We start from the raw sequence: 18,944 nt of genomic DNA, 5'->3' as shown, positions 1-18,944 counted from the left end.
GTTTTAAAGGGAACCAGGTTAGAGTACACAGTTCAGATCACCAATGGCGTGTCGGCAGCAAAGCAGCAGAATGTCTTCGTCAGTGTCATGTCCACTACATGGACATGACACTGAAGAAGTGTTCAGTAGGAAGGTCAAGCTTCCCATCCCACACCCGGGGGTGGGATGTGTTAGTTGGCAGTGGGGAACCACCAGGCAAAGGGGTGGGAGAGAGACACATTTACTTCATTAATAATCTGCATTCTTACTCTACTTGCGTTCAATTTTTATACTTTTTCTTATATTTTATTTATATATATATATATATATTTTTTTTATTATTTTTTTTTATTTTTTCACTCACACTCATTCATTATTTTCTCACACACCGGGGGGGGGGGGGTGAAATGATGTGTAATGTAAATTTAAATACTAATTAAAACTAGGATTAGTGTGTACTTAACTATAGCATTTATGGTTTGTGTTCTTTTTGTCACACACTTACACTTTCAGTCATTCTTCTGGCTTTCATTTCATTTATTCGACTCTTGATTTCTGCACTGCCCTCTCTGGTCATCTCAACTTACTGTTATTCTTCAGTTGTGGTGCAGGCCTAGCCGCAAGTTTTGTGCAGGCCAGGGGAGAGTGCAGTGATAATGTTTGTGTTGTTAGCAAATGTTTGTTAGTATATATAAAGTAATGTAAGTTATTTTTAACTTTGTATTCTTTCGGCCAATTACATTTGCACTTCCACTCATTCCCATTCACTCTCTCTTTCTCTCATGCTAGGTCACTCTTTCTTTCACCAAAACTGCCATTTATTCTCATTTTATCATAATTCCTAGTTCACTCAGTGCCCAGCCTATTCATTCTGTCCTTCATTCATTCATTCTTCTTTCATTCTACATTGCATCCCTTTGCTACTAGCTTACTGATATTTTTCAGCTAATCTGCTTCCCTGGCTGCCTGGATATCCCCCTCCCCTACATGGTTACTTATTTGGCATTGGGCCCCAGTTCCTATACATGGCAGGATAGTCCTGGGGAGTTTTGTCATGTCAGGTTTCTGTCAGGGTGCAGAATACTGCTATCCTGACAGCTTTTAAGTCATCGTCTGGACGTGGTGGGAAACTTAGGCAATTTTAACTATTGATTATTGTTTAATTGCTGAAGGGGCTGAATTGCCATTCTTTGGATAATTGTATGCATTTTGAATGCTTTCTGTGTGAAAGATGTAAAGGCTTTATAATTTTCCTCTTTTATGATGAACAGATGTTATTCTACCCTGGGAAATTATTATTAATTAATAATTAATTATTTTTTCAAGGTGAGATTTATTAATAATTATATATTTTTCTGAGGTGAGATTTCTTCAGATCTTCATATAGGCTAATCACTTTTTCTTTAATAATAATGAACTTAACGGAATTCTGCGTTGGATATTGACTTCATTAAAATTATATAGAGGTCTCTCCATTAAATCAATCTTTTTCTTACCACGACCAGACGTTGTTGCTTTTTCATTCTTATTCACCATTAACTCTCTGAAAATGTAACTGCATTGCATTAATTATGATACAATGTTCGAGTAAACTGTCCATTATGGATGATATCTAACACTGTACTGGATGTTGACTAGACTTTGGATAAATGCATATAATGCAAATATTACAAGCAATACTGCATATTCCTAAACTTGAATATTTTTTCAAATGCTGATCTCAGAACTATGTATCAATTCACTGGGCTGCAATTAATTCAGTGTGGGAGAAAATTTTACTGAGCATGGGAAATGTTTTAATGCTGTTTTGCTATTCATTGTCATGTTATCAACTACATCAGATGAAACATTTTCATTAAACATGCCAAAAATTCAATCTTTAAAAGAATTTAATTCCAAAATTCTATCTGTATGCTAGTAAAAGAATGTTATAGTGAGTTGTAGTAGAATGTTATATGAGGTATGGGTTATAATATAAGAACTGTGTTATAGCGAATCAGCATAAAGCGAACTGCATTATAACGAGGGCCTGCTGTAAACATAAAGTATATGTACTATACATGTTACATTCCATAATTTTGAGGTAAGCTTTAAATTTTTCTGATATCTTTAATGGTGTTATATAATGAGCTTAAAATCTGTCAGAAACACTGGTCGTGCCAACCAATTAAAATTATTTACATTATATGCTATGAATAAATCCTCCACACGTAACATGGATTCACTTAGTGCTCTGTTTTTATGACCACAATTAATGCCAAGTGGATAGTTTGAATAAATTTAAGGAGGAACTAGACAAATTGTCAGAGGGAATGGACAGGTGATGAGTTTTTTTGTTTTTTTTTTGTTTTGTTTTTACTACATGCATAGCTGTCAAATCTCTGGATGTACAATATGTAATCCATCTTTTTTACTCAGTTTTCTCTTTGTACATCTTTTTACAGAAACTCAGTTTTTTCTTCCATCTTTTTCTTTTCACAAAAAAAAAAAAAAATTATAAAACTACATTGTGTTGGATTTTTTGTTTTATTTCATGAATTTCTGCTTATTTTCATTAACAAATTGGCCATCTGATGTGCTTCGGTAGTCTGTGTTGTAAGATAGAAACACACAGTAATGGTTTTACTCTCTGTTTTTATGAACAATTAAATGCTAGAGAAATACAACAAAATTACAGAAAACGTACACACTCAAGATTTTTCATTTACTGTAAAATCTGAAAAAAGTAAAACTTTTGTAGGAAACATCTGATTTTGATGTAATCAATGTTTGCAAAAAATAAACATAAAGACAACATGCAGTGCATAAAAAGAAATGCAAAGATGCTGCATTTCATGATGACAGTGATGTCTATTTGCCTCTTTTGCCATAGAACGTAATCTCCCTCTGTGCCACTCGTGCAGGCACATTGTTCAGAAGGCCCCTCTGTAGCCAGATGGGCAGGAGCAGCAGTGCATAGCACACGCTTCTTGATTAGACCAGGGTTCGAGCCTGTGACCACCAAATATGGAGGATTTAGAAAGGTCAGGGAATGATCACCGCATATCCCCAGAGCAATATGGCCTAAGTTGCTAATGCTCCTAAAAACCAAACAACAAACAAACAAACATTGTTCAGAAATATATTTTTCAATAGTGAAATTTTAAAAAAATATGGTTGTAGAAGAACAAAAACAACAGGCATTGTTAGTCAGAATTGCACAAATGAGAGAAAGAGGTAGACAATGTCGTGGTGTGTTGCCCAAACATGTTCGGCAATAGCTGAGTGCTCTACATCTGCTAAGTGGATTGCTCTTTCATTTTCGGAAAGACGTTTTTTGAGTCGTCTCCCAGTTTCCCTAATGTAGCAGCTAGTGCAGTCATGGCAAGAGATGCAGTGGACTAAACCGCTTTGTAGTGGACTAAAGCGGTTGTCCAAACACGTTTGGGCAACCCACCACATCATTGACCCACACTGTGATGTCGTGATTGTGAATAAGTCCTGCCACTATCGACAATGTGCCTGGTTGGAGTCATTGAACATCACATGCTCCAATACCTCAGTCAACAGGAGCAGTGGATGTCGGGTCCACCCTATCATCGAAACAACAATTCTGACTAATGACAATTGCTGGCAACGTCCACATGCATCACATCCAACAGTTAATCACACAGTTTGTGTACATGATTGGCAGTACACGCCCTCATGTTCCACTCTTAACTGTCAGTTTGATTGAGGAAGGTTAACAGAAACAACCGAAAGCTTTTTGTATGTATCTAATCTAATATATGTATGTATTTTCCTATTTTTAAACTTATCATAATTTATTCTGTATCCGTTTCGCTCTGTGCAACAGTAATTCAATATTAATTGGCAGCTATGTCTATAAACTTGCTTCCTTGAATCGTTTGCTACTGCAGTCATATTAAATGATTTTAACATGTCATGTTTGCATAACATGTTAAAATTATTTGAATTCTCGAACAATTGAAATTTTTCTGATGCAGATACATTTAATAAAATTAACCTGAATAATTGCAGCAGTTTCGGCTGAATCTCAGTTTTAATGTGTTCAATTTTACATTTAAAATTAATTATTGCCATCTATTCATTGACTGTCTGCTGTTGTGTAGTGAACAATATGTCTGGCATGTTGGATGTCACTCATCACTGTTTAATACTGTTAATAAACTTTCACTTTATTTGCAGTCAATTTTTTTGACTGCAAATAAAGAAGGTAAAATTCACTTAAGTGAAACAGTACACATTTTTGTGGATTTTTTTTTTTTTTTTTTTTTCATTATTTCTATTAATGGTGTTTCTTTTCTGTAGAGAGACCTCTCCACTACACAGAAGCAGTATTAGCTGTGACTCTGCGTTGGGCCACCTGGGCAGATTCTGATGCCAAGAGCAACTATCTTTGTGTTAAACATAACTATATTCTTGATGTTGTTATGCCACATATACAGGTAAAAAATATTTTAAGTAGCTTTTTTTGATTAGCTTAAGCAGTTTTGCAAATAATACTGGATTTGTTGGAATATAAACCTCACAAAATTCAAATGACTATTGAATTTGGTACTGGCTACTGAAAAAATATCTTCCAATCTAAGACAAGCTACCTTGATTTTCGTGTGTCACTATATGGATTTTCCAGTGATTATGTTTCCATGCCTTCCTCAAAAGCATCATTCAAATTCAGATAATATAATTACTCTTGTTTGTGTATGCTCTTTCACAACAGCAAGTTACTATATTGTTATCAAATTGAATCCATCTTATTTTGCATTACATTGAATGTGAAACGTAAATAAGTGTTCACAAAATGTGATGGAAGTTCAATTCTACAGGATTGATTGCAGGGGTATTTCAGTGCAATTGTTGTAATCAAAATTCATGTGCTTTGCCTGCATTTGTTTTTATTCATGGAGAGTCTTTCTGCTCTCGTTGAAGACTGAGCATTCGCTGCTAAGGCTTGGAGTTATATTCAGTTTAGAGACATATTGTTATCCATAGTTCTATAGCATCACCAGAAAAAGGAATCTACTATACATTTAAAAATCTGAGACACTGCCAGGGCAGCTGTTTTGGAGCTTACTGGCTTCTAATGAGCTGGCCTCTATTAGTGAACATATACTGTAACAGGGTGCTTAATGATTTTGTAATAACTGAGAGCAAAGTGGATGAGAAATTGTTGAAGTTAAACATAAGAAAGGCACTTGTGGTGGATGGGATCTATCCAGTTATATTAAAGAAAGTGGCAAAGGAAGTAAGCAAACCCTTAGCTATAATTATGAGAGCATCTATGGACTCAGGGGAAGTCCGCATGGACTGGAGATGTGAAAATGTATCCCCAATTCACAAAGGGGGATCAAAGGGTGATGCAAATAATTATTAGACCAATTAGTTTAACTTCTGTTTCAGGGAAAATAATAGAGTCACTGGTGCATTGCAGGATCATCTCGACAAGATCGCAGTAATTATTCAGACACAGCATGGGTTGTTAAGGGAAAGTCTTGTCTGACAAATTTAATTGGACACTATGACGTGTCACAAAGGAACTGGATGCAAAAAATAATTTTGATATCATATACTTCGATTTCAGGAAAGCTTTTGACACTGTTGCACATGGAAGACTACTGTACAAATTGAAGCAGTATGGTATTAAGGGTAAGTTTCTACAATGGATGAAAGGGTGGTTGAGTGAGAGAAGATAGAGTGGTAATCAATGGACACTGCTCTTTTTGGACTAATGTTATTAGTGGAGTCCCACAGGGTTGGGCCCACTGTTATTTTGTATGTTTATCAATGATATTGATGAATGTATATCAGGCTTAATGTCGACAAATAAGGAGGATGCGGAAAGGTCAGGGAATGACCACCGCATATCCCCAGAGCAATGTGGCCTTAGTTGCTAATGCTCCTAAAAACCAAATAACAACAACTTAATGTTGAAGTTTGCAGATGCTACAAAGGTTGGCAGGGTTGTTAATGACAGTACTGGCAGTGTGCTATTGCAACAGGATCTAGAAAATTTGGGCAGATGGATTGAGAAATGGCAACCGAAGTTTAACCTTGACAAATGCAAATTACTGCATATGGGTGGAAGTAACCCCAGAGAAATGTACCAACTCTGTAGTACTACACTTAGGGTGGTAGAAAATTAAAGACCTGGGAGTAATTGTGCAGTCTGATATGAAGTTTTCTGAGCAATGAAGACAGGCTGCCAGAGCAGTCAATGGGGTATTGTGAACGATATATGGGAATTTTGCTAGTAGGGAAAAGCAGTTGATTATCCCTTTGTATGAGGCAGTAGTCAGGCTATGCCTTGAGTACTGCTTACAGGTCTGGAAGCTTCATTTTTAGAAGGATGTAGAATTGCTTGAGCATGTACAAAGAAGGGCAACAAGATTGGTGAGGGGAACGAAGGGATCCTCTTGGCAAGAAATGCTTAAGTTCTGCAAATTGCAGTGGCTGGAGACTAGGCACCTGCAAGGTAATCTGATTGAGGTATATAAGGCCTTGAATGGGTTGAGCACGCTGAATTCTGATGGGATTCTTCTGCTGTCTCAGATTACGAACCTGAGAGGGCTGAAATTCAAATTGAGGAAAGACAGTTGTAGAATAGTTGTAGATGTGCGGATATTTGCCTTTAGCCAGTGGGTGGTTAATTGATGGAACAAACTTCCATCTGTCGTTGTGGAAGTTGATAGTTTAAATAAATTCAAGGAGGAACTGGACAAACTTTCAGAGGGAATGGATTTGTGAATTTTTTTTTTGGCTGATGCTACATGAACTCATACGCTTGCTTTCTTGCAGCACATGCCTCTATTACTATTACTGAAATGTGAATAATATATTTTGTATAATTGAACAACCAAATGGCGTATGGAAGTAAAACGGGAATAAACAAAACGGGAATTGGGCTCTGTTTGTTCTACAGTACAATACTGTAGAATTGCAGGGGATACAGACCACCTCCTAGCTGATAAGCCAATAAGCTCTGAAACACCTAGCTTGGCAACGTCTCAGTTTTTAAAAAGCAAAGCTGTTTAACCTATTCTGATGATACTATATGATTCTTCATACATTAAGAATCCTGCAAGTAAAAAACCACTAGGTGGCAGTGAACACATTGTGTTGTTGTGGGATTTACTTACAGGTACATCAAGGGTAAAGGGAAGGGTTTTTTCTTTCATAAAGGAGACCACAGTGGTCTCCGTCAGTTTTTAAATTCTGTACAGTGGGACCAACTAATTATGTTACAAACAACTCTAACAATTCTAAATGGAAAGCATTCAGGGAAGTAATCATAGAAGCTACTAGGCTTTTCATACCAACTGAGAAATACTATTCAAGGCTTAGACCTAAAGGGATGTCTGATGAACTATTAAGACATGTGGTGGAGAATAAAAATGCATGGGATGCATATAAATTATCAGGTGATACAGAAGCCTATGGTATATATAAACTAGTCTGCAATCGAGTCACAAAGGAGGTAGTAGTAGTAGTAGTAGTGGCATGTGATGCAAGAAAGCAAGTGTATGAGCTTATGCAGCATCAGCCAAAAAAAAAAATCACACCATTCCCTCCAAATGCCAGGGCAAATTATGAGAAGTCTCTGGCAAAGAAAGCCAAGAAAAGCAGCAAAGAGTTCCTTACTTATATTAACAGTAGGAGGAAGTGGGTTAAATTACATTGGTACAGTTGATTTTGATGGTTTAACTATTGATGAACCTGCTCAAGTTGCTGACAGGCTCAATAGGTAAAAAAAAAAAAAAGTCAACCCACTGCAGGATGGAAGCCTCCACAACAATTCATGCTGAGGGAAATGGACCATAATCTGCCACGCTGGTCCAGTACAGGTTGGCAGATCGACCGTATTCAGCAGTCAGGGGCTTGAACCCCGGTCTACTCAAAGAGCGTGTGCTACTGCACTCCCACTCCTGCCCATTGGCTACGGAGGCCAATAGGTATTTTGCATCTACATTCACACATGAGGAATTCTTGAGGGAAGTGGAGGCCAGAAGTTTATCAAACTCCAACAGGGAGATAAATGATTTTCTGATAACTGAGAGGAAAGTGGAAGAGAAATTGTTGAAGTTGAAAATAAAAAAGGCAGCTTGGGTGGATAGGATCTATCCAATCATATTAAGGGAGGCAGCAAAGGAGGTAAGTAAACTCATAGCCATAATTATGAGACCATCTTTGGATTCAGGGGAGGTCACTGCAGACTGGAGATTTGATCCCCAGTTCACAAATGAGCATCAAAGGATGATGTGAAGAATTACAGACCTGTTAGCTAAACTTCTGTTCCAAGGAAAATAATGCAGTCACAGCCTGGTTTTGTTAAGAGGAGATATTGTTTAACTAATTTGATTGGATGTTCTGATGCAATGACAAAGGAACTGGATGCAAAAAATAATTTTGATATTATATACTCGTGTTTCATATAAGCTTTTGATAATGTTGTACAAACCGATGAAATGCAGTATTAAGGGCAAGTTACTTCTGTGGATAAAGGGATGGTTGAGTGGGGAAGACAGAGTGGTTATCGACACTGTTTTTTGTGGACTAACGTTGTTAGTTGTGTCCCACAGGGTTTGGTACTGGGCCCATTATTGTGTTCTGTATTTATTAATGATATTGAAGGGAGTATATCAGGTTTAATGTCTAAGTTTGCAGATGATACAAAGGTTGGCAGGGTAGTTAATGACAGTAACGAAGGTATACTAATGCAACAAGAGCTATAAAAATTATGAAGACGAGCTGAGAAAAGGCAATTGAAGTTTAACATTGACAAATTCGAGCTACTGCATATGGGTAGCAGTAATACCAGAATAATGTATCAACTGTGTGGTATTACACTCAGGTAGTAGAAAATGAAAAGGACCTGAGCGTAATTGTGCAGTCTCATTTGAAATTTTCTGAGCAGTGCAAACAGCCTACCAGGACAGCTCACGGGGTTTTGGCAATGATATACAGGAACTTTGCTAGCAGGAATAAGGAATTATCCCATTGCATGAGGCAGTGGCCAGGTTGCATCTTGGATACTATATACAAGTTGAGACCTCATTTTAGGAAGGATATATAGAGCTGCTGGAATGGGTACAGAGAAGGGCAACAAATAGTGGGGGGGAATAATTTGTGAATTGGGAATACATTTACAAAAGGGTGAGCTTACCAAGTTCTGCAAATTGCAGCATCTGGAGGCTAGGCACCTGTGAAGTGATCTGAGGTGTTTAAGGCTTTGAATGGCTTGAGCAAACTCAGTGCCAATGGTATTTTTCCTCTTGTTGAGACTATGCATATGAGGGGCATAAAGTCAAATTGAGGAAGGATGGTTGCATAATAAATGTTCAGAAGTATGCCTTCACCAATGGATGGTTGATTGCTGGAACAAACTTCCATCTGTTGTTGTAGAAGTGGGTAGTTTGAATAAATTCAAGAAAGAACTAGACAAAATGTTGGAGGGGTGGATAGGTGAAATGGAATTTTTTTTTTTTTTTTTTTTTATTGCTGATGCTGTATAAGCTTGCTTTCTTGCATCATTTGTCACTATTAATACTAATACTAAGTTAAAAGGATAATAACCACTTATGCAGAACTATGTGTAACGATTTTTGTGTACAATTTGCTCATGAGTCAAAGTCTTAGTGTTTGTATACTTTAACTAAGACAACCCCATTTTCATTAAGAGCAGAAATTCTCTCCACAATCAAAATTGAACATAGATTAAGCATATGACTTCTGATTTGATTTAAACTGCTCCATTGAAATATCTCTGCATTCCTATATTTATTGTACTGAATTGTTAAAATGGGGCCCTAACTTTCATATTTTAAATATAAGTTTTATTTCCACACACCACTTGGCTGTTCAATTAGAATATATTATTCACAGTTCAACATAATTGCTGATAATGACCAGCTGATGAGAAGCCAGTAAGCTTTGAAACAGGTGTTTTGACAGTGTCTCAGATTTTTAAATATTAATAGTAGATTATCACCTAATTTGGTGATGCTACACAATTCAAAATGATATTGGTAACTTAGGCAGAACCACAGATAATGGTGTTTGCTGCTAAGTTAAACATAAATCTAAGTCTTAACATCAAGAACTGGTTGCTTGGTCTTCAGTGAGAGCAGAAAATCTCCATGTTTTAAATTGAATATAAGTAAGGCAGAAGAATTTTGATATAGTGTAAATAGCTACCATTATTCTATGTACACCAATCATCTTGCCCATGTTCTTTGATATATGAAGAGTTTCAATATTTACTTTTAGTTGTTATGGTTTTAGGATTGTTGCATAAGCATTCTTCTAAAAAAACCTAACATGAGAAATTGTGCAAAAATAACAGAATTTATACTGTAATGTGTGCCGTCAAAGAAGTTTTAGAATAAATAGCATCTTTTCCATGTTTTTAAAATGTGTATTGAATGTTGGTTAGTTAGTACAGACATGATCTTATCATGTATATATATATGCCTACATAACATATATCTTCTGTGACAGTATAATGGGTTTGTCACTTATTTGACAAGGTTAAGGTTCAAGTTCTGTCAGTGACTGGAAGAATTTCTAAAAGTCTCTTCAGTCACTGCTATAATTTGCCACTCTCAGGCAGAAGGAGTAGGCTTCCCCTCCCCTCTCATGAGTTATTATCAACTTATGAACATGCACTCATGCAGACATAGATATAATAGAGTTAATATAGTCTAAGTCACAGATGCACCTATTTATTGTACAGTGTAGTAAGATTAATTTCTTAATTACATATGTATACTAATTATTTTAAACAGTAGTATATATGTACACTAATTATTTTATATAGTAGTACATACGTACAGTATATATGTACACTGGTGTTCAAAGAAAGTGCATCACCCTTAAAATTGTAATTGTCATCCGAATAACATAAGTATATGGCAATATTTCTTACAGATTGCATCGCATAAGATTGACACGCATAGGTGATGATGTAATATTGCATCAGCTGTTACTTTCAGCTATATAAGCATGCTCTGCAAGTGTTGCAGTCATTCCTTGCTTATGTCAGGATGGCGAGTTATGTGCAGTTGACACCACGAAGAAAGAGTGCTATTGTTGCTTTACATGAGGAAGGATGTTCTTCCCATCGTATTGCTTATAGAGTGTCTTGTAATCAGTCGACAGTGAGTAGATTTCTTTCCAAACTCAACAATACTGGTTCTGCTGATAGGAAAAAAGGAACCAGACGTAAACAAATCTCTACGCCAAAACAGAATCACGTTTTGAAGTGCTTATGCCTTAAAAACCGCAAAGCTTTTTTGTCTTAGCTGAAAAGAGAATGGGAAGAACATACAGGAGTGGTAGCAAGCGCAATAACAGTCAGAAGTGCCTCTTCAAAAATGGATTTGTAGCCCATCATCCTATGAACAAGCCCCTCCTCACACAAAATAATGAAAAAGGCCTGAATAATTTGGTGCAAGGAGCATGTCAAATGGAACCCTGAGCAGTGGAAATCAGTTATTTTCTCAGATGAGAAGAAATTCAACCTGCATGGCTCTGATGGGAGACAAACGATTCGTCGTAGGCTTGGTGAAGAATACCATCCAGACTTTATGGTATCTACAGTGAAATTCCCTACCAGTCAAATGATATGGAGGTGCATTTCGTATCGCAGAGTAGGTCACCTGCAGTTTATAAAAGGTTCCGTAAATGCCATTGGAGACCTGGCTATATTGGAAAACAAATTGCTGCCAACCATTAGAGACCATTTCAACCTGCCAAGTAACTGCATCTTTCAGGATGACTGCTCCTTGTCATCTGGCAAAAAGTGTAAGTAGGCACTTGTGTAGTTACTTTAGCTTCATTTCTGCATTAGAGGTTCGATAATAATGTGTTTACATTTGTTACAGGTGAAAATATGGTTGGAAGAGCGGTCCACTACAACTCTTAGCTGGCCAGGAAACAGCTCGGACCTTAATCTTGTAGAGAACTGTTGGCATTGTGTGGAATCTGCAGTTGCCAGAAAGAAACCAAAGACCCTTTTTGAACTTCAGGAAGCCATAATTCGTGTTTGGAACCACAAACTATTAGTTGGTTATCTTCAGAAATTGATCTTTTAAATGCCTCGACGGTGTGTTGCTGCTGTCATCAGGGCCAGAGGTACTTGAACTAAATATTAGCTTGCACCTGGTGAACTTTTCAGTTTGTTTTCCATTTAAAATGATAAACTGAAGCAAATTGAGGGCTTCTGATAACATTTCAGCCATAATCATGTTTACCAAAACTGTTGTATAAAGGTTGCAAATCTCATTTTGGAATATTTTGAGAGCACCTCTCAAATATTACTTACTTTGCCTTAACTATTAATAAATATCTTTTGTTTATATTTCTGTTTGTGATGATAGTCATTAATGTAACATACAATCGCAAAAAAGGGTTAGAAAAGTGAAATTCCTAGGTGATGCACTTTCTTTGAACACCTGTGTATATCTGTACATACATGTATATCAAGGCATTCCCATGGTCAGAGGAATTGGTTTTAGATTAAGTTACCCACTTCACTCTTAGAACTGCATTTATGTTTGGGTGATACATTGGTGCTTCTCCAATCCAAAAGAATCCCTCTTGAATCCAGTGATATCCTCATAATTAATTTTAGTGGATAATGCACTCCCTTGCCACCTCCCTCAAATTTACTGAGTATTTGCCATCAACTCCAGACGCTTTACTTTCCTTTATCACCATTGAAGAGTCTTTGTCTGTATATATTAGAGGAGTACCTTTTTCATTTCATCTGCAACATCAGCTGATGTCTTAGACTTTCCCACATCCATTACAAAATGGTTGAGTTTGATTTGTTCTTCTGTTCTTTATATTTGTTCTTCTGTTCTTTATATTGACATGAAAAACTCTCTGCCCCTGTTCTTTGCTCCCTTAGCCAGCAGTTTCTCATAATCTGCCTTTGCCAGCCTAATCTTTTCTGTAATACTATTACAGATCAGTTTGTAACTGTTGCAGGCATCGGCACTTGTTCCACTCTAACTTTTCCATGCCATCTTTTTTTTTTCTGCTCTATTAAACTGCTTAGCTTATTATTCGTCCATCTTGAAATCTTCTAATAGAAGCAGTGCAAGAATCACTTTTGCCTCTGCCTGTGGCCACTGTTAATCTTTTAGGTTGTGAATTACCCCCAAGCTAGCAGGCTTCCGACCCACCTAACACTGCCTCGATAGCATCAGCAAATATTCTTGCACCCTTTCTATTTAAGTGTATCCCATCCCTGTATAAGCAGTCTCTCCTGTTAGCAAGCACAGACCACGCTGAAAAAAAATTCTGCCCCATGAGCCTTGCACAATGTTTCCAGCGCTGAATTGATTGACAAGGCTTTCATTATATACTCCCTCCTATCGTGTCTGGACAGAATTGCAGACACTTTGAGAATAGCGATCCCAAAATAACTTATACCCTTGGTGGGGTTGAATTAAAAGTAGTAGAGGAAGAAAGGTTTCTCGGAGTTATAATATGGACAGATATGAAGATTTCTGAACAGTGTGAACAGACAGCCAAGAAAGCCCATGGTGTCCTATCAATGATTTATCGAACATTATCCTGTAGAGATATGTCGGTCATGATATAAGGCTATTATGAAACACATTTGGAATACTGTGTTCAAGTATAGAGACCTCATCTGATAAAAGATATTGAGCTTCTTAAAAGGGTCCAAAGACAGGCTCTGAGAAGGATTAATATAATGAATTGAAGGGGGAAATTTTACTGTTAGAAAGAGTTAGCATTAGTAGAAGCATTTGATGTAAGAAAGCAAGCTTATGCAGCATCAGCCAAAAAAAAAAAAAAAAAAAAAAACACTTCCACTTCACCCCTCTGTTCGTTCGAAATACCTGTCCAGCTGAGCCTTAAACTTATTTAGGCTATCAACTTCCACGACAAGGGATGGAAGTCTGTTCCACCAACCAACCAACCACCTGCTGGCTAAAGGCAAATTTCCGCATGTCTATCCTACATCTGTCTTTCCGCACGTCTATCCTACAGCTGTCTTTCCTCAATTTGAATTTATGCCCTCTTAGGTGATTATTCTGAGCAAGAGGAAGAATCCCATCAGCATTGAGTTTGCTCAAACCATTCAAGACTTTATACACCTCTATCAGATCACCTCGCTGGTGCCTAGTCTCCAGACACTATAATTTGCAAAACTTAAGCCTTTCTTCGTAAGAGCACCCCTTTGTTCCATTCACTAATCTTGTTGCCCTTCTCTGCACTCGTTCCAGCAGCTCTACATCCTTCTTGAAATGAGGCCTCCAGACCTATATACAGTACTCTAGGTGCGGCCTGACCATTGCCTTATACAAGGGAATAATCACCTCCTTATCCCTGCTAGAAAAATTCCTATATATCATTGACAATACACCATGAGCTACTCTTGCAGCCCATCTGCACTGCTCAGAGAACTTCATATCTGCCTGCACAACCACCCCCAGGTCCCTTTCATTCTCTACCACTGTCAGTGTAGTACTACAGATTGATACGTTGCTCTGGGGTTGCTGTTTCCCATATGTAGTACTTTACATTTGTCAATGTTAAACTTCATTTGCCACCTCTAAGCCCATCTGCTCAACCTTTCCAGATCCTGTTGCAGCAGCAGCATAGTGTCAGTAGTGTCCTTGACAACCCTGCCAACCTTCGTATTGTCTGCAAACATGGACATTAAGCTTGGTATACCATCATCAATATCATTTATAAATACAGAAAACAATAATGGACCAAACACTGAACCCTGAGGGACTCCACTGATAACATTAGTCCACGATGAGCAGTGTCCATTGATTACCACTCTGTCTTCTCCCCCTCAACCACCCCTTTATCCATAGCAGAAATTTGCCTCCAATGCTACACTGCTCCAATTTGTGCAGCAGTCTTCCATGTGCATCAGTATCAAAAGCCTTTCTAAGATCCAAGTATATAATATCAAAGTTATTCCCTGCATCCAGTTCTTTTGTGACTGCATCATAGTATCCAATCAAATTGGTCAGGCAAGATTTCACCTTAACAAAACCATGCTGTGTCCGAACTATAACTGAAGTCTTGTTTAGATGATCCTGCAGTGCTTCTTTAACCAGTGCCTCCATTAATTTTCCTGGAAGAAGTTAAACTCACAGGTCTATAATTACTTGTGTCGCCCTTTGATCCTCCTTTGTGAATTGGGGTCACATTTGCACATCAGTCTGTGGGTACCTCCCCTGAGTCCAAGGAAGCTCTCATAATTATGGCTAAGGGTTTGCTTACTTCCTTTGCTGCCTCCTTTAATATAACTGGATAGATCCCGAAGAGTTCCCGAACTATGGCCATAAATTCAAATTACAGGGGAAGAGGTTTAGACTAGATTGTTGGAAGTTTTCATTTAGCCAGCGAGTTGTTGATTGCTGGAACAGGTTGCCTTCACAGGAAGTTGAGACTGACAGTTTGAATAAATTCAGAGTTCAACTAGATAGTTACCTGTGTGAGGAGGGAAGCAATTAATTTGTATTTTCTTAACTACTTTTTTTTTATTTTATTATTATTTTTTGTTTTGGACAGTGCATCAAAAGCCTGTAGTTTCCTTGCACTGAATGGCTATTACTATAGTGAAACTCATTATTTCCCATTTCCAGTTGTACCACATTTCATTTAGCCCTATTACGTTAGCAATTTTTGTCCTAACAAGGATTTCAAATTCATTTATTTTATTGATGACATTACTGTATACATAGTTGAAACTATTCTTGTATAGTTACTACCCTGACACACCCCCTGAAGTTATTTAAGCTTGGTACACTAGCATTAGCAACCTGTTCATTTGAAACGTTTCTACCCTCAAAACATCTTGCCAGTGTGAGCTGTTGTAGCAACAAACAAGAATTCTTGGTGTGTGTTTGCAAACATTACTTTCACCAATATCATTAGATAATCAAACATTTATATTATCTCCTTACTCCCCTATCAACTATCACTTTTCCTGAACCGTTAAGGTAACTTCAGTGATACTGGCAATAATTTTTTGCACTGCCTTTGTTCAAATGTATTCCATCTCTGCAAAATAGACTCCTAAGTACAAGTGCAGGCCATGCTGATAAAAAATTTCTCCACAAAGCTTTCAGCATATTGGTCTTCCTATTGTGCCTGGGCTGAATTACTGACACGTACATGTTCTGACCTAACTTGCAACATGTTTTCAGCAAGATGCTATATTTATCCAACAGATCATCAGTTGATGTGTGCTTAATATCCTTTGCTCCCATATAAATAATAATGCTTGCTTATCTCCCTAAAATCTGACAGTCTTTTGGTAACATCATTAATTGCTTCTCCCAGCACACTCTGGTTCTAGTCCACCCATCCATATTACAATCAGAGCAATAGTTGTTTACAATCACTCTTTGTCTCTTATTAGTTAAGTATCCTTTTATCTAGTTGTGCAACTTCCCAGAAGTGACATGTTGCGCCAGTTTAATGGTCAGGCCACACCTAGAGTACTGTATACATCCTTCTTGAAATGAGGCCTGTCTGGAGGCCTCATTTCAAGAAGGATGTAGAGATGCTGGAACGAGTACAGAGAAGGGCAACAAGATTAGTGAATGGAACAAAGGGGTGCTCTTACGAAGAAAGGCTTAAGTTTTGCAAATTACAGTGTCTGGAGACTAGGCACCAGCGAGGTGATCTGATAGAGGTGTATAAAGCCTTGAATGGTTTGAGCATGCTCAATGCTGTTGGGATTCTTCCTCTTGCTCAGAATAATCACCTGAGAGGGCATAAATTCAAATTGAGGAAAGACAGATGTAGGATAGACGTGCGGAAATTTGCCTTTAGCCAGCGGGTGGTTGTTTGGTGGAACAGACTTCCATCCCTTGTCGTGGAAGTTGATAGCCTAAATAAGTTTAAGACTCAGCTGGACAGGTATTTCAAATGAACAGAGGGGTGAAGTGAAAGTGGTTATTTTTTATTTATTTATTTATTTTATTTTATTTTATTATTTTGGCTGATGCTGCATAAGCTTGCTTTCTTGCATCAAATGCCTCTACTAATGCTAATATTATCAGCATCAGTAGCTGACAGAATTTTAATGCTAATGCTAGTTCATACAAAAAGCATTAATGTGGCATTGGATCAAGACCTTACCTAAGCCTAATTAGGCTGTATCAAAATTATTCTTTGTATGCAGTTCTTTTTTAGCAATAACCTACTTGCTTTTCAAGTTGATGCAATTTCTCTTCTTAAATTGATGCAACTTAAATGTGCTGTGCTTCTCTGTACCTGTTCAGGTGTGTTTGCTATATCTTCTTAATCTGAATGTCATAATTTTCCCATTAGTGTTATTATGTACAGTTGTACTGAGGGAGAAACTGTATTTCTTGTCATCTGTGAAAGAAGACATATTGATTTATAAAAATAGTGATCTATTTAGATCACTAATTTTATAAATGAATACATTTTTTATCTGCTTTTATATGAGAATCAGGGAGAAATATTTGAAACTTTGTTTTGCATTTACTGTTTCATAACATACAAGTAGATAACTGTAGTTTTACTCGAAGAATTTTAATAAGCAGGAACTGTAATTTTATTAGTGAGTTTAATTAACTTAAATTTAATCAAATAAATATATTCAAATCCATTGTTTTTTATGAGCATTGTAATTAATGTGGTTGATAAAGATAAGTGGATTGATCTTTCAGAGTCGACAACCATTATCCATGTTCAGTGAAGTGAAATTTGCTGATACAAAGGCCAAAACTTTTAAGAAATGTTTGTTTGAGTTTCTGGGACTAAAGTTAACCTGCTATAAGGATACAAGGGTATGTTTGATAGTTTATTGATTATATTGATTAATAAATAGTATAATTTAGTATTTTCACTGGAAACAGTTTACTAGGGATTGCAAATTTACTGGGTTCTCTCACTACTGGTAATTTGGTAATTTACAAAATGCAAACATTTTACAATAAAACTAAATTATTGAAAAAGTGAATGAGTAATCATTTATTTTTGAAAGTTTTACATAGTAATGTGAAAAAAGCATTAAATGAGAATTTCCAAAATACAAATTTTACAATAAAACTAACTTACTGATGCAGAGAATGAGCAAACATTTATTTTTTGAAGTTATACATATAAATGTCTAAGCAGCATTATGAAAAATATTGCAAAATATCACAACTAAATTTAATAAATACTTAGAATTAATTACTCATTTTTTGTTATTAAGAAAATAGCCTCCCAAAAAGCATAGTGTATTAAAACTGCCATCATCTAACCTTGATCTAATTTTAGTGCCAATAGTACCTGCATTAGAAAATGCTCATTCTGATTCAATGCTAGCTGGATGAATTGTCATTAATGCATCAAAAACTTTTTTCAGAAATTTTCCTTTCAGTTTTTGCTCTGTGAAGTAATTTATTTCTTTTTTCACTATGTCTTTTCTGCTTATCATTTTCTTTACATTAGTGTGATCAACATCTAAGCTGGTTTTATGTTTAATGAATAAATTCGATTTCTCTTTGATCGTTAAACGTGTATTTGTAGGGTCTATGGTTGAATCGGTTGCTGTGGATGAATTGGAAGTTGATGGTATTGTTCTGAGTGAGTAGCTAACGACATGATCTTCCCTTAATTCTTTATCATTATCAGATATGTGCTTGAATAGTTCTACAATTTCATTCAACAGTATATTTTTACTTACAGTATTGAAAATTCCATACTTATACCCCTGGTTTAATATTTCTGGGTTATGTAAAAAGCGTAAAATATCAGAGTAAATGGAATGTCTTTCTTTCACTCACAAGATAATTTCTTCCTTCAGTTCATTACTTAAAAAGAAATTTTGCTTGTATAGTTCATCTAACATGAATTCTGTTGCTATATCTGCAACATACATGCAGTCATGTTTTCAGAACACAAATGATTCTACTGCTACCTTTATAGGCTGTAATGTCAATATTGTG

General features: G+C 36.7%; 1 protein-coding gene across 6 annotated transcripts in view; it reads left to right on the top strand.

Annotated features, from left to right (window-relative positions):
- The window catches only part of RhoGAP15B (RhoGAP_ARAP and RA_ARAPs domain-containing protein RhoGAP15B), a 228,669-nt gene that overhangs the window by 169,090 nt on the left and 40,635 nt on the right, over positions 1-18,944 (top strand). For all 6 annotated transcript variants that reach the window (XM_090388206.1, XM_090388203.1, XM_090388207.1 and 3 more), the window contains exons 15-16: positions 4,291-4,427; positions 17,679-17,798. In XM_090388206.1, coding sequence (XP_090244332.1) covers positions 4,291-4,427; positions 17,679-17,798 — 257 coding nt within the window. The remainder of the gene's footprint in view (positions 1-4,290; positions 4,428-17,678; positions 17,799-18,944) is intronic.

Source organism: Mastigoproctus giganteus, chromosome 2 (genome assembly GCF_048544385.1).
Source record: "Mastigoproctus giganteus isolate SK-2022 chromosome 2, ASM4854438v1, whole genome shotgun sequence".
In the NCBI taxonomy this organism is placed as follows: domain Eukaryota; kingdom Metazoa; phylum Arthropoda; class Arachnida; order Uropygi; family Thelyphonidae; genus Mastigoproctus; species Mastigoproctus giganteus.
The sequence above is the reverse complement of the archived record's forward strand: the minus strand, read 5'-3'. Positions and strand labels throughout refer to the sequence as shown.